Source organism: Oncorhynchus clarkii, chromosome 5, assembly GCF_045791955.1.
Source record: "Oncorhynchus clarkii lewisi isolate Uvic-CL-2024 chromosome 5, UVic_Ocla_1.0, whole genome shotgun sequence".
Taxonomy (NCBI): domain Eukaryota; kingdom Metazoa; phylum Chordata; class Actinopteri; order Salmoniformes; family Salmonidae; genus Oncorhynchus; species Oncorhynchus clarkii.
In genome coordinates, this window is record NC_092151.1 from 68,515,538 (window position 1) to 68,540,275 (window position 24,738).

At 43.6% G+C, this 24,738-nt stretch overlaps 1 protein-coding gene across 1 annotated transcript in view; it reads right to left on the minus strand.

The window, feature by feature from the left end:
• Window positions 1–24,738, minus strand: part of LOC139410187 (acyl-CoA-binding domain-containing protein 6-like) — a 65,051-nt gene that overhangs the window by 37,399 nt on the left and 2,914 nt on the right. Inside the window, exons 3-6 of the mRNA XM_071155645.1 lie at window positions 22,011–22,107; window positions 17,213–17,283; window positions 14,394–14,499; window positions 9,319–9,408 (exon numbers count right to left, since the gene is read on the minus strand). Coding sequence (XP_071011746.1) covers window positions 9,319–9,408; window positions 14,394–14,499; window positions 17,213–17,283; window positions 22,011–22,107 — 364 coding nt within the window. The remainder of the gene's footprint in view (window positions 1–9,318; window positions 9,409–14,393; window positions 14,500–17,212; window positions 17,284–22,010; window positions 22,108–24,738) is intronic.

The window sequence follows — 24,738 nt, forward strand, 5'->3', positions numbered from 1 at the left end:
AAACACTCTCCTGCAACCCGCCTCACCAATTCATATTTATTAAAAAAATATTATTTACCTCAAATCTGTAATCCTCCAAGAAGCTAGCCAGAAACTAGCCAGAAGCTAGCCAGGAGCTAGCCAGAAGCTAGCCAGAAGCTAGCCAAAAGCTAATCCAGAAGCTAATCAGAAGCTAGTTAGCTTCTTTACTGGCTAATCGTTAGTATTCAGCTAACCACGGTTTGTGGTCATCAGCTATCCTTTAGCTCGAAAATCTATCGCCAGTTTTGTACGGCGAAGAGCGGCTCGAAACGGAACATACCGGACCAATTTTTCTCTCCATGTACCTGGATTTCAACCGCTAACTCTGGACATTCATACCTGGATCTCACAGCTAGCTAGCTGCTCTCCGTGTGACTATCGGCTTTCGTCGATTCCGGAGCAATCATCAATTATTCCAGAGCTAGCCAGCTGAAGAGTTCCATCAATCACTCCTGGGCTACAATCACCTATCCGGACCCGTTTTAATGCCTACGCGGAGCCCCACCGGGCCTTCACAACTGGACTGCCGACGTTATCTACCCGAAGGAGTTATCCGGCTGGCTCCTCTGTCGCAACGTTACCTGAACGCCCATCTGCGGCCCGCTAACCGTTAGCTGTCCTATCGGCTGCTATCTGAATAGACAATCGGACAATTTATTTATTTATTTTTATTATTTATTTTCTTCTTCTTGGGCCTCTATAACTATATCTATTGTTTTTTGTTGTTGTTGTGTGATTTGGATTAATCCCCTCTACCACACGGAACCCCACTAATCTACTGACGGAACGCAAGAGGTGGCTAATAACAGACCTCCATCCTATGCTAGCTTGCTACCGATGGCCTGGTTAGCTGTCTAAATCGCCGTGACCCCCAACCAACCTCTCTACTCACTGGACCCTTTTGATCACTCAACTAAGCATGCCTCTCCTTAATGTCAATATGCCTTGTCCATTGCTGTTCTGGTTAATGTTTATTGGCTTATTTCACTGTAGAGCCTCTAGTCCTTCTCACTATACCTTATCCAACCTATTAGTTCCACCACCCACACATGCAATGACATCTCCTGGTTTCAATTATGTTTCTAGAGACAATATCTCTCTCTTCATCACTCAATACCTAGGTTTACCTCCACTGTATTCACATCCTACCATACCTTTGTCTGTACATTATACCTTGATGCTATTTTATCGCCCCCAGAAACCTCCTTTTACTCTCTGTTCCAGATGTTCTAGACGACCAATTCTTATTGCTTTTAGCCGTACCCTTATTCTACTCCTCCTCTGTTCCTCTGGCGATGTAGAGGTGAATCCAGGCCCTGCAGTGCCTAGCTCCACTCCTATTCCCCAGGCGCTCTCTTTTGACGACTTCTGTAACCGTAATAACCTTGGTTTCATGCATGTTAACATTAGAAGCCTCCTCCCTAAGTTTGTTCTATTCACTGCTTTAGCACACTCTGCCAACCCAGATGTTCTAGCTGTGTCTGAATCCTGGCTTAGGAAGACCACCAAAAATTCTGAAATTTTAATCCCAAACTACAACATTTTCAGACAAGATAGAACTGCCAAAGGGGGCGGTGTTGCAATCTACTGCAAAGATAGCCTGCAGAGTTCTGTCCTACTATCCAGGTCTGTACCCAAACAATTTGAACTTCTACTTTGAAAAATCCACCTCTCTAAAAACAAGTCTCTCACCGTTGCCGCCTGCTATAGACCACCCTCTGCCCCCAGCTGTGCTCTGGACACCATATGTGAACTGATTTCCCCCCATCTATCTTCAGAGCTCGTGCTGCTAGGCGACCTAAACTGGAACATGCTTAACACCCCAGTCATCCTACAATCTAAACTTGATGCCCTCAATCTCACACAAATTATCAATGAACCTACCAGGTACCTCCCCAAAGCCTTAAACACGAGCACCCTCATAGATATCATCCTAACCAACTTGTCCTCTAAATACACCTCTGCTGTCTTCAACCAAGATCTCAGCGATCACTGCCTCATTGCCTGCATCCGTAATGGGTCAGCGGTCAAACGACCTCCACTCATCACTGTCAAACGCTCCCTGAAACACTTCAGCGAGCAGGCCTTTCTAATCGACCTGGCCGGGGTATCCTGGAAGGATATTGATCTCATCCCGTCAGTAGAGGATGCCTGGATATTTTTTTTAAATGCCTTCCTAACCATCTTAAATAAACATGCCCCATTTAAGAAATTTAGAACAAGGAACAGATATAGCCCTTGGTTCTCCCCAGACTGACTGTCCTTAACCAACACAAAAACATCCTATGGCGTTCTGCATTAGCATCGAACAGCCCCCGTGATATGCAGCTGTTCAGGGAAGCTAGAAACCATTATACACAGGCAGTTAGAAAAGCCAAGGCTAGCTTTTTCAAGCAGAAATTTGCTTCCAGCAACACTAACTCAAAAAAGTTCTGGGACACTGTAAAGTCCATGGAGAATAAGAACACCTCCTCCCAGCTGCCCACTGCACTGAAGATAGGAAACACTGTCACCACTGATAAATCCACCATAATTGAGAATTTCAATAAGCATTTTTCTACGGCTGGCCATGCTTTCCACCTGGCTACTCCTACCCTGGTCAACAGCACTGCACCCCCCACAGCAACTCGCCCAAGCCTTCCCCATTTCTCCTTCTCCCAAATCCGTTCAGCTGATGTTCTGAAAGAGCTGCAAAATCTGGACCCCTACAAATCAGCCGGGCTAGACAATCTGGACCCTTTCTTTCTAAAATTATCTGCCGAAATTGTTGCCACCCCTATTACTAGCCTGTTCAACCTCTCTTTCGTGTCGTCTGAGATTCCCAAAGATTGGAAAGCAGCTGCGGTCATCCCCCTCTTCAAAGGGGGGGACACTCTTGACCCAAACTGCTACAGACCTATATCTATCCTACCATGCCTTTCTAAGGTCTTCGAAAGCCAAGTCAACAAACAGATTACCGACCATTTCGAATCTCACCATACCTTCTCTGCTATGCAATCTGGTTTCAGAGCTGGTCATGGGTGCACCTCAGCCACGCTCAAGGTCCTAAACGATATCTTAACCGCCATCAATAAGAAACATTACTGTGCAGCCTTATTCATTGATCTGGCCAAGGCTTTCGACTCTGTCAATCACCACATCCTCATCGGCAGACTCGACAGCCTTGGTTTCTCAAATGATTGCATCGCCCTGTTCACCAACTACTTCTCTGATAGAGTTCAGTGTGTCAAATCGGAGGGTCTGCTGTCCGGACCTCTGGCAGTCTCTATGGGGGTGCCACAGAGTTAAATTCTTGGACCGACTCTTTTCTCTGTATACATCAATGAGGTCGCTCTTGCTGCTGGTGAGTCTCTGATCCACCTCTACGCAGACGACACCATTCTGTATACTTCTGGCCCTTCTTTGGACACTGTGTTAACAACCCTCCAGGCAAGCTTCAATGCCATACAACTCTCCTTCCATGGCCTCCAATTGCTCTTAAATACAAGTAAAACTAAATGCATGCTCTTCAACCGATCGCTACCTGCACCTGCCCGCCTGTCCAACATCACTACTCTGGACAGCTCTGACTTAGAATACGTGGCCAACTATAAATACTTAGGTGTCTGGTTAGACTGTAAACTCTCCTTCCAGACCCATATCAAACATCTCCAATCCAAAGTTAAATCTAGAATTGGCTTCCTATTTCGCAACAAAGCATCCTTCACTCATGCTGCCAAACATACCCTTGCAAAACTGACCATCCTACCAATCCTCGACTTTGGCGATGTCATTTACAAAATAGCCTCCAATACCCTGCTCAACAAATTGGATGCAGTCTATCACAGTGCAATCCGTTTTGTCACCAAAGCCCCATATACTACCCACCATTGCGACCTGTACGCTCTCGTTGGCTGGCCCTCGCTTCATACTCGTCGCCAAACCCACTGGCTCCATGTCATCTACAAGACCCTGCTAGGTAAAGTCCCCCCTTATCTCAGCTCGCTGGTCACCATAGCATCTCCCACCTGTAGCACACGCTCCAGCAGGTATATCTCTTTAGTCACCCCCAAAACCAATTATTTCTTTGGCCGCCTCTCTTTCCAGTTCTCTGCTGCCAATGACTGGAACGAACTACAAAAATCTCTGAAACTGGAAACACTTATCTCCCTCACTAGCTTTAAGCACCAACTGTCAGAGCAGCTCACAGATTACTGCACCTGTACATAGCCCACCTATAATTTAGCCCAAACAACTACCTCTTTTCCTACTGTATTTAATTAATTAATTTATTTTGCTCCTTTGCACCCCATTATTTTTATTTCTACTTTGCACATTCTTCCATTGCAAATCTACCATTCCAGTGTTTTACTTGCTATATTGTATTTACTTTGCCACCATGGCCTTTTTTTGCCTTTACCTCCCTTATCTCACCTCATTTGCTCACATCGTATATAGACTTGTTTATACTGTATTATTGACTGTATGTTTGTTTTACTCCATGTGTAACTGTGTCGATGTATGTGTCGAACTGCTTTGCTTTATCTTGGTCAGGTCGCAATTGTAAATGAGAACTTGTTCTCAACTTGCCTACCTGGTTAAATAAAGGTGAACCGCCCACCAAAACTCACAGACCAGGCAAGGAGGGTATTAATCAGAGAGGCAACAAAGAGAGACCAAAGATAACCATGAAGGAGCTGCAAATCTCCACAGCAGAGATTGGAGAATCTGTCCATAGGACCACTTTAAGCCGTACACTCCACAGAGCTGGGTTTTACTGAAGAGTGGCCAGAAGAAAGCCATTTCTTAAAGAAAAAAATATGCAAACAGTGGTGGTAGCATCATGCTGTGGAGATGTTTTTCATCAGCAGGGCCTGGGAAACTGGTCAGAAATGAAGGAATGATGGTGCTAAATACAGGGAAATGTCAGTCTTCCAGAGATTTGAGACTGACGGAGGTTCACCTTCCAGCAGGACAATGACCCTAAGCATACTGCTAAAGTAACAATCAAGTGGTTTAAGGGGAACATTTAAATGTCTTGGAATGGCCTAGTCAAAGCCCAGACCTCTATCCAATTGAGAATCTGTGGTATGACTTAAAGATTGCTGTACACCAGCGGAACCCATCCAACTCGAAGGAGCTGGAGCAGTTTTGCCTTGAAGAATGGGCAAAAAACCCAGTGGCTAGATGTGCCAAGTTTATAGAGACATACCCCAAGAGGCTTGCAGCTGTAATTCTTTCAAAAGGTGGCTCTAACAAAGTATTGATTTGTGCACTTCACAAAATAGATGGCTTCATGAGGAGGGAATATTATGTGGAAAAATCTCAAGACATCAGTCAGGAAGTTAAAGCTTGGTCGCAAATTGGTCTTCCAAATGGACAATGACCCCAAGCATACTTCCAAAGTTGTGGCAAAATGGCTTAAGGACAACCAAGTCAAGGTATTGGAGTGGCCATCACAAAGCCCTGACCTCAATCCTATAGAACATTTGTAGGCAGAAATGACAAAGCGTGTGCGAGCAAGGAGGCCTACAAACCTGACTCAGTTACACCAGCTCTGTCAGGAGGAATGGGACAAAATTCTCCCAACTTATTGTGGGAAGCTTGTGGAAGGCTACCCGAAAGGTTTGACCCAAGTTAAACAGTTTAAAGGCAATGCTAACTCAGCAAAAAAAGAAACGTCCTCTCACTGTCAACTGTGCTTATTTTCAGCAAACTTAATTAACATGTGAAATATTTGTATGAACATAAGATTCAACAGACATAAACTGAACAAGTTCCACAGACATGTGACGAACAGAAATTTAATAATGTGTCCCTCAACAAAGGGGGGGGGTCAAAATCAAAAGTAACAGTCAGTACCTGGTGTGGCCACCAGCTACATTAAGTACTGCAGTGCATGTGCTCCTCATGGACTGCACCAGATTTGCCAGTTCTTGCTGTGAGATGTTACCCCACTCTTCCTCCAAGGCACCTGCACGTTCCCAGACATTTCTGGGGGGAATGGCCCTAGCCCTCACCCTCCGATCCAACAGTTCCCAGACGTGGTCAATGGGATTGAGATCCAGGCTGTTCATTGGCCATGGCAGAACACTGACATTCCTGTCTTGAAGGAAATCACACACAGAACGAGCAGTATGGCTGGTGGCATTGTCATGCTGGAGGGTCATGTCAGGATGAGCCTGCAGGAAGGGTACTACATGAGGGAGGAGGATGTCTTCCCTGTAACGCACAGCATTGAGATTGCAGGCAATGACAACAAGTTCAGTCCAATGAAGCTGTGACACACCGCCCCAGACCATGATGGACTCTCCACCTCCAAATCGATCCCGCTTCAGAGTACCATCCTCGGTGTAACGCTCATTCCTTCAACAATAAACGCGAATCTGACCATCACCCCTGGTCACAAAACCGTGACTCGTCAGTGAAGATCAGTCCTGTCTGGTCCAGCGACGGTGGGCTTGTGCCCATAGGCGGCGTTATTGCCGGTGATGTCTGGTGAGGACCTGCCTTACAACAGGCCTACAAGCCCTCAATCCAGCCTCTCTCAGCCTATTGCGGACAGTCTGAGCACTGATGGAGGGAGTGTGTTCCTGGTGTAACTTGGGCAGTTGTTGTTGCCATCCTGTGCCTGTCCTGCAGGTGTGATGTTCGGATGTACCGATCCTGTGCAGGTATTGTTACACGTGGTCTGCCACTGCGAGGACAATCAGCTGTCCGTCCTGTAGCGCTGTCTTAGGCGTCTCACAGTACGGACATTGCAATTTATTGCCCTGGCCACATCTGCAGCCCTCATGCCTCCAAGCAGCATGTCTAAGGCACGTTCACACAGATGAGCAGGGACCCTGGGCATCTTTCTTTTGGTGTTTTTCAGAGTCAGTAGAAAGGCCTCTTTAGTGTCCTAAGATTTCACAACTATGACCTTAATTGCCTACTGTCTGTAATCTGATCGTTCCACAAATGCATGTTCATTAATTGTTAATGGTTCATTGAACAAGCTTGGGAAACAGTGTTAAGACCCTTTACAATAAAGATCTGTGAAGTTATTTGGATTTTACGAATTATCTTTGAAAAACAGGGTCCTGAAAAAGAGACACACACACATACCCCCCCTCGCTTAGGGATTCAATTCCAGGCGCACGCAATGACTACATCAAGCTTGTGACTCTACAAACTTGTTGGATGCATTTGCTGTTCGTTTTGGTTGCGTTTTAGATAATTTTTTGCCCAATGGTAATTAATGGTAAATAAATGTAGAGTAATTTGAGTGACTCATTATAAATAAGAATAAAATATGTTTCTAAACACGTGTACATTGATGTGGATGCTACCATGATTACAGATAATCCTGATTGAATCATGAATAATGATGAGTGAGAAAGTTAGAATGTCAAAGATCATGCCCCCACGACATGCTAACCTCTCACCATTACCAATAACAGCGGAGGTTAGCATGTCTTGGGGGGTATGATCTTACTTGTTAAACAAAATCAATTTATCTGAGCAATTGTGTTAGAATAAAATATAATTGTATGGAGCATACAATAAAGCTCAGTATTTGTATTATCTATTTGATACAGTCTTTGTTGCTCATCTTTATCAAGGGCGTCAATAATTTTAGACCCCACTGTATATGTCAAACCTACTACTGTACATACCTACTACGATACTATTACCACATGTATGTTTGCCAGTTTAACAGCGAAAAGGCATGTAGCATCCAAGGCATCTAGTCTAGTTCAGCATGGCCAGAAAGTGACTGAAAAAGAGCAATCTAATAGAATGTAATAAGAAGTAGCAGGCTTTATATCCCATCAACTCTAAGTTACGTGGGGTTTACATTGTATAATCATTTGGCAGAGACTGTTGTATGATTTAGCTAGTCGTATTTATTTTTGGCCACCCCCACGCCATCTCGTAAACCTGATCTCAATAATTATGGAGCAAAAATCTAGTTGCCTTATTATCTACCCTCAGGCAGCTGACTGGGTACTTCTGAGCACAGAAGGAAGATGGGTTTTGCTAGAAAGGACACAGCTTTTGTCAAAATTGACTTTCGTGGCAGGTTTAGGAGAACTTAGGCAGCATGTTAGGAGAATTAGGCTAAGGATAGGAAAAGGTTTAGGGTTAGCTAAAATACAAAAAATAAAATTAACTTTTGATGTCAATTTGACAAACGCTGTATCCCATCTAGACATGACCGTAGGGGTCCTAATGGCCTGAGAGGGACTGCAGAGTGACCTCTCACACTGGGTCTTAATAAGGACCGTCTGCCATTCAATTACACTTACTGGTACCTACACTAGGAAATAGTAAGCATGTGTATAGCTATGCATATTGCACACATACTCCCAGAGCATGTGTCTGAAATTCATCCGAGATGCCAGAGATGTACAGGTATTAGATTTGACCATATTTAACCACTTTTTTTTATATCAGTGTACTGCTATTGTAACTACTGTTATTATTCATAAATGAAGGCTAAATACAGTACATGTTACAATGGGCTTTAGAGAGACTCCACTTCTCTGTAATTACAATGCAGCCTTTAACATGCCTCCATTTAAGTAGTAATGTTTTATTGTAAACCATGACCATAGCCACTGCCAGGAAGACCAAGATAATTCTCTATAAGCCGGCGCTCTGGTTTTCATCCACACAAAAAAAGGTTCAAGGCCAAAAAAAGAAAGTCATTTGCAAATGTTCTGATTATATGGGTTGTATAATGCAAACAATTTGCCTGATTACTTCCAATTGATTTGTCTTACCGTGGGGCAGTAAAGCCCCTGGTCCCACAACTGTATGCATCACAGTATTAATGCATCGTTCAGCCAGCTTAAGACAAAGCTGCCTGCTTTGGCGTTCAGGGTTTTTCTCTCCACAGCCAGGTCACTAAACAACGTCTACCTGCTTACTGTGTTGGATAAACCCCATGGGATTTGTCGATATCACAAAGTGAATTACAGTAGACCTGCTCAGAGGGTTCTAGGGAGTGTGTCACCGGGCCTTTAGTCCCCTGGGCCAGCCACAGAAACTAGGCCTCCATGGATACAGAGGATTGACTTTCTGGTGTGTAGTAAAATAAACTGGAGGTGTGTCTTTGGGAGGTGTGTGCTCAACTGTTGACAGGGTGTACTGTGTAATCTGGAGGTGTGTGGTGGGGTGTTGACAGAGTGCGGCGTCATGCCCCTCTTAACACAATTGTGAATCTCACAGAAATCTTTAAATCTCCTAAAATATCTAACCCCATGAACTTCTGCATCAAGTGCCCCTTGATTCCTATCCCCAGATGTCTGTGTATGTGTGTGAGAGACTCACCTGACTGTTAATGCCAGCACTGTTTTGCAGTAACACAGACACCAGGTCTTTGTGTCCTCTGTCACAGGCCCAGTGCAGCAAATTCCGGCCCTGAAACACACAGAGGTGTGCCTCTTTATTCCTGCACTAACACATTATACAATACATGAGCAGGTACTTCAAAGTGCAACGGATATTGTTAGCCATCATTGGAGTAGCTAATGAGTTGAGGAGTCTGATACTGAATCAAATATCATAAAAGTTGTCTTAGGTAAAACCCTCAAAGTAAATGTCAGTACTTGTTTACACACCTTAACACTATCTATTGTAAATCCTAACTCTTGGTCTACGATACATTTTCTCAAGAGGGGAAAGAAAACTAAAGCACTACCGGTAGGTACAGTACTTAGTAAGGTTGCCTAGTGAATGGACTACAGCTGGCATGGATAGTGACAGTGTGTGTGGGGCGTCTGACCACACAGAGATATGTAAATGCAGCTTGGGGACCTGCTGGAGCATTCAGTGAGATGGATGGAGGCCCAATCCCTCCTCACCTCTAATAGAACCATCTATTCCCTTCTGTTATGCACGGCTCCACAAAGTTAACTACACAATAGATTTCTCAACTTAAAAAAATAATAATGATGCACTACAATTTATAACTCAGAGCCTTCAGATCCCAACTAGAAAACGAGGTGGTGACAGAATGAGCTCTGCTCTGCCTCCTCACCAGCAGGATGGGTATGAGTGTGTGTGTGTTGTGTGTGTGTGTGTGTGTATATATATATGCCAGCATATATACAGTGGGGAGAACAAGTATTTGATACACTGCCGATTTAGCAGGTTTTCCTACTTACAAAGCATATAGAGTTCTGTAATTTTTATCATAGGTACAGTTCAACTGTGAGAGATGGAATCTAAAACAAAAATCCAGAAAATCACATTGTATGATTTTTAAGTAATTAATTTGCATTTTATTACATGACATAAGTATTTGATACATCAGAAAAGCAGAACTTAATATTTGGTACAGAAACCTGTTTGCAATTACAGAGATAATACGTTTCCTGTAGTTCTTGACCAGGTTTACACACACTGCAGCAGGGATTTTGACCCACTCCCCCATACAGACCTTCTCCAGATCCTTCAGGTTTCGGGGCTGTCGCTGGGCAATACGGACTTTCAGCTCCCTCCAAAGATTTTCTATTGGGTTCAGGTCTGGAGTCTGGCTAGGCCACTCCAGGACCTTGAGATGCTTCTTACGGAGCCACCCCTTTGTTGCCCTGGCTGTGTGTTTCGGGTCGTTGCATTGCTGGAAGACACAGCCACGACCCATCTTCAATGCTCTTACTGAGGGAAGGAGGTTGTTGGCCAAGATCTTGCGATATATGGCCCCATCCATCCTCCCCTCAATACGGTGCAGTCGTCCTGACCCCTTTGCAGAAAAGCATCCCCAAAGAATGCTGTTTCCACCTCCATGCTTCACGGTTGGGATGGTGTTCTTGGGTTTGTACTCATCCTTCTTCTTCCTCCAAACACGGCGAGTGGAGTTTAGACCAAAAAGCTCTATTTGTGTCTCATCACACCACATGACCTTCTCCCATTCCTCCTCTGGATCATCCAGATGGTCATTGGCAAACTTCAGATGGGCCTGGACATGCGCTGGCTTGAGCAGGGGGACCTTGTGTGCGCTGCAGGATTTTAATCAATGATGGCGTAGTGTGTTACTAATGGTTTTCTTTGAGACTGTGGTCCCAGCTCTCTTCAGGTCATTGACCAGGTCCTGCCGTGTAGTTCTGGGCTGATCCCTCACCTTCCTCGTGATCATTGATGCCCCACGAGGTGAGATCTTGCATGGAGCCCCAGACCGAGGGTGATTGACGTCATCTTGAACTTCTTCTATTTTCTAATAATTGCCTTCTCACCAAGCTGCTTGCCTATTGTCCTGTAGCCCATCCCAGCCTTGTGCAGGTCTACAATTTTATCCCTGATGTCCTTACACAGCTCCCTGGTCTTGGCCATTGTGGAGAGGTTGGAGTTTTTTTGATTGAGTGTGTGGACAAGTGTCTTTTATACAGGTAACGAGTTCAAACAGGTGCAGTTAATACAGGTAATGAGTGGAGAACAGGTGGGCTTCTTAAAAAAAACTAACAGGTCTGTGAGAGATGGAATTCTTACTGGTTGGTAGATGATCAAATACTTATGTCATGCAATAAAATGCAAATTAATTACTTAAAAATCATACTATGTGATATTCTGGATTTTTGTTTTAGATTCCGTCTCTCACAGTTGAAGTGTACCTATGATAAAAAATTACAGACCTCTACATGCTTTGTAAGTAGGAAAACCTGCAAAATCGGCAGTGTGTCAAATACTTGTTCTCCCCACTGTATATATATATATGAGTGTGTGTAGGGGGGTTGGGGATGTGGAGGGGGCTGGTCCCGGAGCTCAGGGACAAATTGCGGATGGCCGACAGAGTCCTTAGAGTTGATTGATGGGATGCTGTGGACAAAACGAGAGCATCCCCTTGATCAGCCCCCACACCCTCTCTCCCCTCCTCTCCTTAGCTCCAAACCCCTCATTCTAATACAACCGCCACAAGGAGCTCATTTTTCAGTTTAGGCAATTAGATAAAGCAAACTCTCTAAGTCCTATTCTATTGCTTAAATTATATTGATCACCACGGCTGTATGTTGAAATTGATATTTATGAGAGAGGCGGGAGCCTAAATACCGCTGTGCTTTTTCTCTGTTTTTGGTGTGCCCCTCTGATTGTTATTTGTTAGTGTTTCTCCTCATATATTAATTCCACTCCGGAACTTTCTGTATATACTCTCAAGAGAACTATGTTTTGGAAAAGAGTGAACTTTAACCTCTCTACTGGATTGGTTCTCAGAAAAAGACTGCCCAGTGCACTCAAAAAGTACACCAATAAGATGTCTGGTTGGATAAAAGAGCATTTTCATGGACCCAAAAAAATATTTGAAATAACCATTTATCGTAAGGAGGAACATAGCACTCTTATTTGTCTGCGATAACAACAAAATAAGAAAACCCTACTGGAAATCATCCACCAGGAATCAGCACTGCTGGCACGTTTTATAATAGAAGGTTAGGGATGGCCTGAACCTCTCTGTTCTAAAGTGCTAAGCCAGGCTCCCTGTGTAGTGGGGGATTAGCCACTTCCAGGAGCCGTGACAGGTGCTTTGACTCGCACCCACGGTAACACACAACAGACATGTCTACATGGGCCTAAAAGGGCACTCTCCTCAGTCGCTGCCTGCTCCTCAGTCTTAGTGGGAGGGGACATGTCAGCTCAATTGGCTCTAATTGAATGGGGGGATTTGGTCCCTGAGAGAAAGAGAGAAAGGGGAAAGAGGAGTTCCTTGGGCGGTATTACAACATGAAATCCAGCCCTCCATTGTTGGGGTACATGGGATTGGTGGTTAGAGGTGGCGGTGTGGTTTCTCTCTCAGTGGCATGTGGAGACCTGTATGGATGTGGAGACGCTTCACCCATAGAGTCTACTGGGACAGTCGCTTGTACGCTATACAACTACACAGTAGTAATAGACAAAAACACAACATATCTCATGATTATTCAGAGAGTGAAGGAGACAAATTCATGAGGGAGATTCTATTAGTAAAGACTGGCTAGACTGTATTCATACTCTCCAGTACCGGGGTATATTAGTCACTGTAGTCAGTGTCTAGAATCAGTCCTGTGTATGATGTATACCTGCGGCATGGCCCCCATGCCACCATCCCAACAGTAATGAGATGGCCTCAGTGAGCCATAAGGACACGGCGGGGCACCCTGATCTATTCTCCCCATCATTAGGATTATTTCCCCATTCGCCCCACGCCTGCACTGTACATTACAGCTAATGCCTTTGGCCTCTGGAGGGGAGTCAGAGGACCAGCCACACCAGGGGTCAAAGGACCAGACACCCCAGGGGTCAGAGGCCATCCCCCGGGCTCAGATCACCCTGAATTAAAGTGCCAATATCCCCCACGGCTGAAAACATATAACAGAACAGTCTACTAAGTCACTAATACTGGAAGACTTCGGTTAACAGTGGAAACAAGAGTCATTTATACAGTCTCTAGATATGACTTTGGAGGATTCTAGTGGGACATTCAATTATGGCATATTCCAATTAGCGCAAGTAGAGAACACAAGGTTCTTGGTAGAGCGAAACTTGAATTATATAAATAGCAAAATATGAATCTGTATTTAAAAGAACAGTCTGTGGCTGTTACTGTTGACTCTTGAACATAGGTTAAATGTACAAAGCCAGGCTGTGTTTATACTTCTACCTAGCGAGATTTATCACCAACTTGTACCTAAACAAAGAGAGAAGACGGTAGGATATGTTAATCTATTCCATCAGACCTCTCTCTCTCTCTCTCTCTCTAAAAATAGCCTGAATTGATGCAATAACTATACCCTTTAAACTACTACAACTAGTTTGATGGTTGTAGCCATCAATTGCCCCGTTAGCAATCACACATATTAGCAAAATTATTTAATTTAAAAAACTTCACATTTCTCTAGTGTAGGCTACTTATCATAATGAACAATATCAGCAAAATGCCTCCGATAAGTTGTCGGTATGGTCGGTGTCGACAATATTTGGTTTATCGTCCCAGTTCTACTCTCTCAGCTGGTTGCCTATCTGAGATGAATCACCTCAGGGGGTGGATGGAACTTCACTAGTGCCCTCTGGTGGTTGTATTGAGGACCTGCAGTCCACTGGTAAATAATGCTGGAGTGGTCCCACAAAGAACACCATCTGGCATGGCTGCTGATGCACCAACTGGTTCCTCATTTGAAGAATTGCTGTGATGAAAGAAGGACTAAGGCATTTGCCCTCTGTGATAAATGAATAAAGAGCAGATGAATAGATTTGGGGTCAAAGAGCTGGGCTTCTCCCATAAATCTGAGATATTGCTGAGGAGTTCACGTGGACTAATAGTCAATTTGAGGCCAAAGACAATGGAGCTACGGGGGAATATTGTACCATACTGCAAATGAGCAGGTTTTGGGATGAATAACATGTTTTGTTTAAAAAGAGGACAGGATGTCACTTACCTCTTCATCTTTTGCGTTGACATCCACTTTCTTGGAACTGATAGCCGTGGTAATGTGTTCTATGTTGTTTTCTCTGCAGTAGTCAAATATGTTCATGTCTTCTTCCCTGTGAGGGGAGAGTAAGAAAAAGCATCAGAGTACCAATGCATTGAAGTGAAGGAACTGGGAAGCGACACCTGTTCTTCAGGGAATTCTACTTCTCAGCCAAAACAATCAATAACACCACCACCATACATACACACAGCTAATCAAAAATCTAGATCTGAATCAAATGTATTAAGTAATTTAATAATCTTATTGAAATCTTGTCATTAACAAATCTGGATATGAATACATATGCCAATATATTGAGTATTGTCAGGTGAATGGGCAACTTTCTGTTTCTTGGCCCCATAGGAGAGGAGTGGAACACACTGTCGTCAGCTGTGCATTTTGTTTGGCTGGAAAAAGCCCTGTGTTTGGCTGTTTGAGGGGCCAGGTGTGGGTGAGGTAAACACCCACCCCCCCCTCCCCACACAAACACGCTATGACAGGTTGGGTGGGGTAAACATAACATTTCCTCCTGCTCATCCCTGGTGAGTCATCCCTGGTGGGTTATCCCTGGGGGAGCTGCTGTACGGTAGGTACGCCACACTAGCTCAAATTATATCCCACCTAATCACCTCCTGGTATGAAGCCACGCCAGGTGGGGTAAGGGTAGAGTGGGGGCATACAGGGAAGGGGCTAAATCTCATTTAGATATTTACGTCTTCCCTCTTATCCATGCAGGGATCCTAATTAATTGCAATGAGTTTCCATTGTCTGACAGAAAGCAACTCAGTCCCAGGCCCAGTCCCAGTGGAGGACAGGCTGGCAGAGATGAACACTATGGGTTATGAGGGGAACTACCTAACTGGAGGGGAACTGAGAAATGAGGATACCGGGCAGCAGTGTTTCTGCTTCGTGTTTTGTATCACATGTTGATTTATAAAACATTCCAGGTGAATAAGGTTACATGCGAGGACACATTCAGCCCCTCCCCTTCTCCGGTGATCGCAGCGCTGACCCAGTGTCCCTGCCACGTGGGCACCATCAGTCTCCCACGGCAACTAATCAATGGCAGAGCTTATCAGTCAGGCTGCGCTGGCCGGCGAGGGTTTGGCCTCATGGCTGCTGGCCACCCCTCCGGCCGAAAGCACACACACGATTAATGGTGCCCTGATAAACGACATAATCAGCACCACCCACCGCATGGCATGCTGGGAAGGTCACAGGCTACTCTGTCATCCCCAGTGCCTGGTTAACCACAGCTGACTACCAGCTGGGGGAGAGAGTGGGGTGGGGGGAGGGGGTAGGGCCAGTTATCATCCCTGATGTGTGTTTGACTGGCCTACTACTATTGCCGCTTTTTCAGTTTCTTCAAGCGAGGGTCTTTTATGGGACTATGAGAGCCGAACCGAAGCATGCGGAACTGTACGGCACTGTGTGCAACCGCCACTGTGATATCATGTGGATGTTGTAACTACTGTGTGGCTAATCAATTACTGTAAACGTGGATTTGGTGTCACGACCCCTAAACACCATACCGTCATCCACCACACCACCCTGCATGAGCAAAACCCACATCAGCTTCATACAACAGTCCTGGTGCCCAGCTCACTGACACACACCAGCCTCATACAACACAATCCTACTCCACAGCCCAGCCCGGCATACTGACAGATTTCCCCCTCATCAATCAGCCTGCATGCATGCCAGCCCTTCAGCAGGAGAACACTCATCTCCCAACACAGCCAGACCACTACAGATTACTTCAACAGCTCTACCATTAATCACACACATTCTTATAGGGAGGTCACTCACACACACACACACACACCATGGGCAACACACACACAAAACACACAGGCTACAACAAAGCGCTTTGGGTGGCAATGAGAGAACTCACACTCGCTGGGACTCTCCAGCCAAGTGGTCTAGAATGCCAATCAGCTAACAATAAGTCTGATGTTGATCAGAGCCTTTCCACAATCTATGAGGATTACAAGTGTAGCTCACAAAAATCTATTCCATCACAAGCAGCAGACTTCCTTATCTTCGGGATATCGCCAATCAATCCTACATTTGTCAATACACATTCCACACATAGCTACCCGACTCGGAGCAGAAAATGAGCAAAGAGGAAGCAATTAACTCAGTGAAAAGCAGCTGCCTGAGAAGGCAAAGTAGTTCACATGGCGAGGGTCTCCCTGTACTGAGGGGAAAATTGGATATTCAGCGAACCAGTGAGTGTAACAGTTTGGAGCGGGATACACCCGAGAAAAACCTCGCTGTGGGGGAAGGTTAATGACTTCCTGTCCCCATGGAACATCCCCATTGGCTATCATCTAGAGGGGCGTCGCCAGGGGAGCCCACACGGCAGCGTGCTATACTCACCACACTCTCATTTCATCACGCTAACAAAAAACTAATTAAAGGCAGGCGCTTCTCAGGCCACCTCTCTTCAACACATGCATACTAATGAGGATCATTTAGGGGAAAATCTGCTGGATTCAGCCCTCATTTAAATGTCTAAAACAGCAATTTTTCCAGAAACAATGTGGTGTTTAGGGGTGAACAAGATTCTGAGGGTTTCCGTAAGGGGAGTGAATATAATTGACATAAATCAGGACTGTCTCATGTCCCCACAACAGTTTACAGTCTGCAGAGGAACTTCTGACACTCAGAGCAGAAGTTTGTCTCTGATACTGTTAGTCTGTCTGTCTGTCTGTCTGTCTGTCTGTCTGTCTGTCTGTGTGGCTGTCTGTCTGTCTGTGTGGCTGTCTGTCTGTGTGACGTACCTGATCATTTCTTCTTGGTAGAGGGAACTGACTGCTGGGCGTCCAAATCCTGTCCTACGCTCTCTTCTCTCCTGGAACAAGAAACTAAAAATGATCCAGACATTCATTGAAAGGGGTCAGACAACTGCACCAATATCTTACACTATGAATAACACATTTTACATAATACCCCCTTCATCTTTTGTAATAACAGTGACTCTGTAGTGGTGCATGCTACACTATTGTGCTCTAAGGACAGCTCAGTATTCCCCTGCCTAGTTATCCAGTATAACAGTGCACTCTTGTCCCCACCTAAAACAAGCACACTGTGCCATACAATGGAAAACAATAGAGCCACTGGGAGAATGAATTTCCCTATTCACAGACAGAAATAGGTTCACGTAGTCACGATGCGCTCACATATTGTTTAGACATGACTCCAAAACATGGGTAATAGTTCTATCTAAAAGGTCAGCTTTGAGTACTGTAGTATATTTTAACTGCTCAAAATAATTTGAGCTATTTTACCTTTCCCTATTTTCTGAAAAACATCTGACCTGATAATACATGCTGTAATGGTAAACCATCATAGCCTGCACAGATACAACAGCTCTAGTATGGCCTATGTTCTATATTCTCTTCCACAGTGACTCACACAAGACAACTAACAAATCAGATGTCATTTCTGAGGGGATCATGACCTTTTAGGAGTGGTATTCACTTCTAATTCAGAATATTAGTTGATGCACTTCCTTTTATAATGTAAAAGCTAGTGCATCCAACAATAACAAAAAAACTAGGAGGTCCAAAACGGACTATTGTTTCTGCTGCCTTCATCCCCATCCAGCCTCTCCTAAATCTGTTTGTCTGGACCCTGGTAAGAATAGAGTCCCTGCACTTTGTTAACACTAATACAATCACATCCTTTTCAGAGGGGCATTTGTGCATTTGCCTTCCCCTGGCATTGTGCCACGCTTGGGGCCTTGTCAGCACGTATTGGTCTTGATGGCAGCGCCACAGAAAGGGACGTGTCAGGCTGGCTTGCAGGCCACTGATGCCTGCTGACACTCACATTGTAGCAGGACGGACGGAGAAGGAGAGAGGCGGGTGGAAGGCACTAGCTACAACAGGACAGGTGACAGGCTTTTATGTCGTACCACTAAACATCACTCTAAATCTCTCCTTTGAGGACAGAGAAGGGGACATATCTGCTTTGTGCTGAATTTTGATTGGGGAAGAAAAGTGCATTTGTGTTTCTCTCATGTTGGTACTTTCCTCAGCCTTGATAAATAGAGGTCAGAACAAACGATATAAAAACTATTCTGCATCTGTTGTATCAAACCCAACCCTACCCATGCTGGAAATGAAATACTTCAAAAGGAGGGACTGGTCTATTGAAACACAAACATGTTGTTTCATTCAACCTTTTTTCAGCCCCTCCTTCCCATTCCCAAAGTCTTTAATCACGTTACCATACACAGTTTTAATGCAGTAAAGTCTAAAAAAATCATGACAGCTTTAATGGAAACAGGAGGTTTTGGTACAATTTTATAAATAATGACAATTTGTTCGTTCGACATGGTGGGATCTTTTTGCGTCTTTTTATGTCAGCAAACTGTATTACGTGAGAAATGGCTTTGGAAAAGCCTTTATGCACATGTATTGATATACAGTGCCTTTAGAAAGTATTCATACTTATGACTTATTCCGCATTTTTTTGTGTTACAGCATCCACCACACCACCCTGCATGAGCAAAACCCACATCAGCTTCATACAACAGTCCTGGTGCCCAGCTCAGAGCAGAAACTATAACATCAAGTCCATGTAACTGTTTGTAGATCTCTGAGAGAATTGTGATGAGGCATATATCTGGGGAAGGATATTTCTAGTGTGCACAGTGGTCTCCAACACTGGGAAATTGACCAAACTGAGCAACCGGGCGAAAAGGACCTTGGTCAGGGAGGTGACCAAGAACCCAATGACAGAACTACAGATGGGAGAACCTGCCAGAAGGACAACAGCCTCTACAGCACTTCACCAGTCTGGGCTGAATGGGAGAGTTGCCCAACGGAAGCCACACCTGAGAAAAAAAGGCACATGACAGCACGCCTGGAGTTTGCAAAAAGGCACGTGAAAGACTGAGATCATAAGGCAAAAGATTCTGTGGTTTGATGAGACAAAAATGGTACTCTTTGGCCTGAATGAAAAGTGCTATGTCTGGAGAAAACCAGGCACAGCTCATCACTCGTCTAACACCATCCCTACCGTGAAGCATGGTGAGTGGCCCAGCCAAAGCCCAGACTTTAATATCTGTGGAAAGACTTGAGGATTGCTGTTCTCCGCCACTCCCCATCTAACTTACCAGAGCTTGAGAAAATCTGCAAGGAAGAATGGGAGAAAATCCCCAAATCCAGATGTGCAAAGCTGACACAGACATAAGACGACTCAAAGTTGTATTTGTATTTATTTCATTTTCTATACACTACCGTTCAAAAGTTTGGGGGCACTTAGAAAAGTCCTTGTTTTTAAAAGAAAATAAAAAAAATTGCCCATTAAAGTAACATCAAATTGATCAGAAATACAGTGTAGACACTGTTAATGTAAATGACTATTGTAGCTGGAAACGGCTGATTTTTAATGGAATATCTACATAGGCGTATAGAGGCCCATTATCAGCAACCATCACTCCTGTGTTCCAATGGCACGTTGTGTTAGCTAAAGTTTATCAATTTAAAAGGCTAATTGATCATTAGAAAAACCTTTTGCAATTATGTTAGCACAGCTGAAAACTGTTGTGCTGATTAAAGTAGCAATAAAACTGCCCTTCTTTAGACTAGTTGAGTATCAGCATTTGTGGGTTCGATTACAGGTTCAAAATGGCCAGAAACAAAGAACTTGCTTCTGAAACTCGTCAGTCTATTCTTGTTCTGAGAATTGAAGGCTATTCCATGCGAGAAATTGCCTACAATGCTGTGTACTACTCCCTTCACAGAACAGCGCAAACTGGCCCTAACCAGAATAGAAAGAAGAGTGGGAGGCCTTGGTGCACAACTGAGCAAGAGAACAAGTACATCTGAGTGTCTAGTTTGAGAAACAGACGCCTCACAAGTCCTCAACTGGCAGCTTCATTAAATATTCCCTCAAAACACCAGTCTCAATGTCAACAGTGAAGAGGCGACTCGGGGATGCTGGCTTTGCCAGCAAAGAATGTGAAAAGAAAAAGCCATATCGCAGACTGCTCAATAAAAAGAAAAGATTAAGATGGCAAAATAACACAGACACTGGACAGAGGAACTCTGTAATTAAATGTGATGTTATTTTAAATGGACAAAAAATGTGCTTTTCTTTAAAAAACACTGACATTTCTAAGTGACCCCAAACTTTTGAACGGTAGTGTACGTTTGCACAAATATCTAAAAACATGTTTCCACTTTTTCATTATGGGGTATTGTGTATTAAAAAAAATATTTAATACATTTTGAATTCCGGCTGTAACAACAAAATGTGGAATAAATCAAGGGGTATGAACACTTTCTGAAGGCACTGTAATAACCATCATAACTTGGAGTCACGCGACGTGACGTGTGGTCCTCACACTACGAATCAGGAAACCATGTTGTTTATTAGGCTACAGAAGGCTACAGATTAAACAAATTGTGATTAACTTCAGTTTGGGGAAATTGCACAGTGATCTTGATGCTCCTTTCCAGTAAATATTGAGGGTGTTATTCTGGTGACATGATGATCGATGCATGGCTGCTGTTTGACAAAAATATTGTCGCTCTTATCCATAATAATCTCATCATGTAGACTAGCCTACTGTATCTGAGAGCTGTTGGCTAGATCGTGGGTGCCAAGACAAGAGTAGGCGCATGCTGATTAATGCAACAGTTTTTGTGACAAAACTATCGGTCAAGTTGAAAATGCCATAGAAACACATTGAACTTGTGATTTTTATTCGGTACATGAAAAAGTGCATTTTGTTTGCACTACGTCATCACAGTGATATTTATCCACGACAAGTCCATTTGGTGGAAACACACAACTGGTGGGAAAATGTGCATATTTTCTTCATGCACATTTCTGAATCTGTCGCCAATTGGATGTAAATCTAGCTACTGTCAGTCTGCTTGGTCCCAGTTGGCAGGGCTGTTATTGTAATGGTGTATCATTTAGTGAGAATGATTCCAGTGCCGTACTCTCCGAGAGAGCAGGCTCATGTCTGCATAACAACCCTACCCCAGATGCAGGCAGGTACACCACATACGCAATCTGTAAGCACAGAAAACATCTTGTATTTAGGCTAGATCAAAAAAAACTCTCACAAATAATGTAAAACTCACAATAATTATATTTTGCCTACATAGAAGATGAAAACAAAGAGAAAATCACAAAATTATTTTCTGGAGTTGGTTTCATTCTAATCTGTAAACATTAAAGTAACAGTATCAGATGATGTTACACAAATGTTGACTAGCAGGGGGCACTGACTGACTATGTAACTTGGCAGAAAGACCAAGCATTTGTCAAATAAAATAAAATTGTATTTGTTACATGCTTTGTAAACAACAGGTAGACTAACAGTGAAATGCAGTAATGCTTGGTCTTTCTGCCAAATTGCAGTCGGTCAGTGCCCCCTGCTGGTCAATGTGCCATACTGCATTCTAAGGTGCAGATTAAGCTGTCAATGTTCATTATCTTTATTTAGTCAAGTCAAGCCTACTGAAGCAATAGAGACAGGATTCTTATCAGAAGGGGTATTATGTAAATGTACCAGATGAAGTGTAATGTATTATTAGATTTGTGAGGGCGTTTTACCTTCTGACTGCTGTCTGGGTCTTGTGAAGTTACACACGAAACGTACTCCTGCATGGCCTGTTCTGCACTCATGTCCTCAAGCTGCTTCCATGCTGTCCTGTAGCAAAACATAACCACAACACTCAGCAGATTGCTTCTGTTCCTCCCAAAAGCATTAAAGAGAACAAGACCATGCAGTAAATTAGTTTCAATTTGTAACAAAACAATTGAATGTAGAAACCGGTACGGTTTTGGAAACATAAGGAATGTGTCTTTCATATGAGCGAGAAATACTCCAAATATTCCATCTAAATGTGAATCGGCGAGTTCTGTTAAGATCCCCGACGCTCGTTCTGAACGTTAAAACACATCGCTTTGGGTACGGTTTTGGAAACATAAATGAAAGTATATTTCATATCAGCGAGAATTTTAAAAAACGAAGAGCTTAAATGAATATACACCGTTACAGGATTAGTGTTCCCACACAGCAACATCACCATGTTACAGCGCTTGTTTACGCGAGACAGATGGTAGACATCTGTGCTCATTAGTTATCTAGCATGCTCAGAACATTGTGTGTAAGCGTAACAGGGGATGAAGTGTAGTTCCTACCCAGTTCCTCCTCACACACAGCTAATGGATTTGTACAAAACTGCTACAGTAAGTATCTTTTTTATTTTAAAGATTATTTCTCGCTGATATGAAAGATGAGGGGCATATGTTTCAAAAACCATTTCACAAGGGATGATTATCGACATTTCTAATTAAAACACTACAAATTGTGGTTTACACACAGCCAACCATGGGCGAAGCTAACTGTTGAAAACCCTATGAAGAAGGATTTTTGAGAGCTAGATTCACCCGAGCCCAATATTGGACAAAAGGAGCCTAACATTACTCCTTAGTTCAAGGACTTTACATGTTCAGTTTTAAGGGCAAAAAGGCTCTGAAAGCTAACACTCCCTAATACTTCATCTAGACGCGAATCGATTCTCATTTGCGGTACGGTTCTAGAAACATAAATTCCTTTACTTTCCTATCACATCAAAATAATTTAACAAATGCAAAAAAACACACTTACTAAACACTATATAACCGGTTCTGGTGTAAAGTCCAGTGGTGTAAAGTAATTAAGTAAAAATAGTTTTTGGGGGTATCTGTACTTCACTTCAATATTTATATTTTGGACAACTTTTACTTCACTACATTCCTAAAGAAAATTATGTACTTTTTACTCCATACATTTTCCCTGACACCCAAAAGTACTCGTTACTTTTGACTGCTTAGCAGGACAGGAAAATTGTCAAATTCGCACACTTATCAAGTGATCATCCCTGGTCAACTGCCTCTGATCTGGCGGACTCACTAAACACAAACACTTTGTTTATAAATGATGTCTGAGTGTTGGAGTGTGACCCTGGCTATATATATAGCTAGCTAGGGTCACACTCAGACATACAGTGGGGCAAAAAAAGTATTTAGTCAGCCACCAATTGTGCAATTTCTCCCACTTAAAAAGATGAGGCCTGTAATTTTCATCATAGGTACACTTCAACTATGACAGACAAAATAAGAAAAAAAAAATCCAGAAAATCACATTGTAGGATTTTTAATTAATTTATTTGCAAATTATGGTGGAAAATAAGTATTTGGTCAATAACAAAAGTTTATCTCAATACTTTGTTATATACCCTTTGTTGGCAATGACAGAGGTCAAACGTTTTCTGTAAGTCTTCACACACTGTTTCTGGTATTTTGGCCCATTCCTCCATGCAGATCTCCTCTAGAGCAGTGATGTTTTGGGGCTGTTGCTGGGCAACACAGACTTTCAACTCCCTCCAAAGATTTTCTATGGGGTTGAGATCTGGAGACTGGCTAGGCCACTCCAGGACCTTGAAATGCTTCTTACGAAGCCACTCCTTCGTTGCCCGGGCAGTGTGTTTGGGATCATTGTCATGCTGAAAGACCCAGCCACGTTTAATCTTCAATGCCCTTTTCACTCAAAATCTCACGATACATGGCCCCATTCATTCTTTCCTTTACACGGATCAGTCGTCCTGGTCCTTTTGCAGAAAAACAGCCCCAAAGCATGATGTTTCCACCCCCAATCTTCACAGTAGGTATGGTGTTCTTTGGATGCAACTCAGCATTCTTTGTCCTCCAAACACGACGAGTTGAGTTTTTACCAAAAAGTTATATTATGGTTTCATCTGGTCATATGATTTTCTCCCAATCTTCTTCTGGATCATCCAAATGCTCTCTAGCAAACTTCAGAAGGGCCTGTACATGTACTGGCTTAAGCAGGGGGACATGTCTGGCACTGCAGGGTTTGAGTCCCTGGCGGCATAGTGTGTTACTGATGGTAGGCTTTGATACTTTGGTCCCAGCTCTCTGCAGGTCATTCACTAGGTCCCCCTGTGTGGTTCTGGGATTTTTGCTCACCGTTCTTGTGATCATTTTGACCCCACTGGGTGAGATCTTGCATGGAGCCCCAGATCGAGGGAGATTATCAGTGGTCTTGTATGTCTTCCATTTCCTAATAATTGCTCCCACAGTTGATTTCTTCAAAGCAAGCTGATTACCTATTGCAGATTCAGTCTTCCCAGCCTGGTGCAGGTCTACAATTTTGTTTCTGTTGTCCTTTGACAGCTCTTTGGTCTTGGCCATAGTGGAGTTTGGAGTGTGACTGTTTGAGGTTGTGGACAGGTGTCTTCTATACTGATAACAAGTTCAAACAGGTGCCATTAAT